We start from the raw sequence: 892 nt of genomic DNA, 5'->3' as shown, positions 1-892 counted from the left end.
ATAAAGCAATCATCCAGTTTAAACCGCGAATTTGATAATCTCGCATTTCACCTCCTTTGATATCTAAAACGAATACTTTTATTACGATGGAAAAATTTAAGCAAAATTCAATTTCTTACACCAAGGAGATTGTGCAAAGCAAAAAATGTTTGCATTATGACGTTCCTCTTCTAACAATTCCTCATCCTCTTCTTTTTCAGTTTTGCGATGTCGGTGATCGCCAACAGCTGAAACCTTCGGAATCACTTTACCGTCTTTCTTTTCTTTAATTTTCAAAGGAGAACCAAGTTTCTTCCCTTCTAATAATTTATAACAAAGATGTTGAAACAAACAAGTAAAAATAATTAAACTCACCAGTCAACGCGCCGCTAGACACAAAATGTGAATACACTTCTGTCTGTTTCAACAGATATTCAAAACGCTTTGCCTGATCATTCAATACTTGATCGTAATGATCTCCAGTATCCGGTCTAGCAACTTTTGCGATCTTAGAGCTCTTAACATCCAAATAATCTTCTTCCTCGCTTTCACTTTGACGGCGAGATGAAGACGGCTCTGAATAATCTTCTCTATCAAGCATAGGAGGACCATCATCGACTTCCATATCATCCTCGCTAACCATTTTCTCTAGCTTATTAATGCAGTTTACTAAAAAATGAGCAAAATATAAATATACACTAATAAAATCGGTAAAAAACAAACAAACAAAATTAAACCATATATAAATAAAATAAAATATACTATACTATACTATACTATAATATATATAATATAATATAATTATTAAAAACAACATTAAATAAAACATACCCGTCAGTTACTACCAGAAGCCGAATGTAAAATATTTTGAAAAAATCTAACAAGAAGGAAGTAGGATCTTTTCATTAAAATC

General features: G+C 31.8%; 1 protein-coding gene across 1 annotated transcript; it reads right to left on the bottom strand.

The window, feature by feature from the left end:
* Positions 1-24: 24 nt before the first annotated feature.
* Positions 25-648, bottom strand: Tsp_15652 (ISWI chromatin-remodeling complex ATPase ISW2; the record flags this gene model as incomplete). Its single annotated transcript, XM_003367730.1, has 3 exons — positions 25-63; positions 162-299; positions 355-648. Coding segments are annotated over 3 exons (471 nt in total), but the record flags the coding sequence as incomplete, so codon positions are not given.
* Between the last annotated feature and the right edge of the window lie 244 nt (positions 649-892).

The sequence above is a fragment of the Trichinella spiralis genome, assembly GCF_000181795.1.
Source record: "Trichinella spiralis strain ISS 195 chromosome Unknown Scfld3780, whole genome shotgun sequence".
In the NCBI taxonomy this organism is placed as follows: Eukaryota; Metazoa; Nematoda; class Enoplea; order Trichinellida; family Trichinellidae; genus Trichinella; species Trichinella spiralis.
The sequence above is the reverse complement of the archived record's forward strand: the minus strand, read 5'-3'. Positions and strand labels throughout refer to the sequence as shown.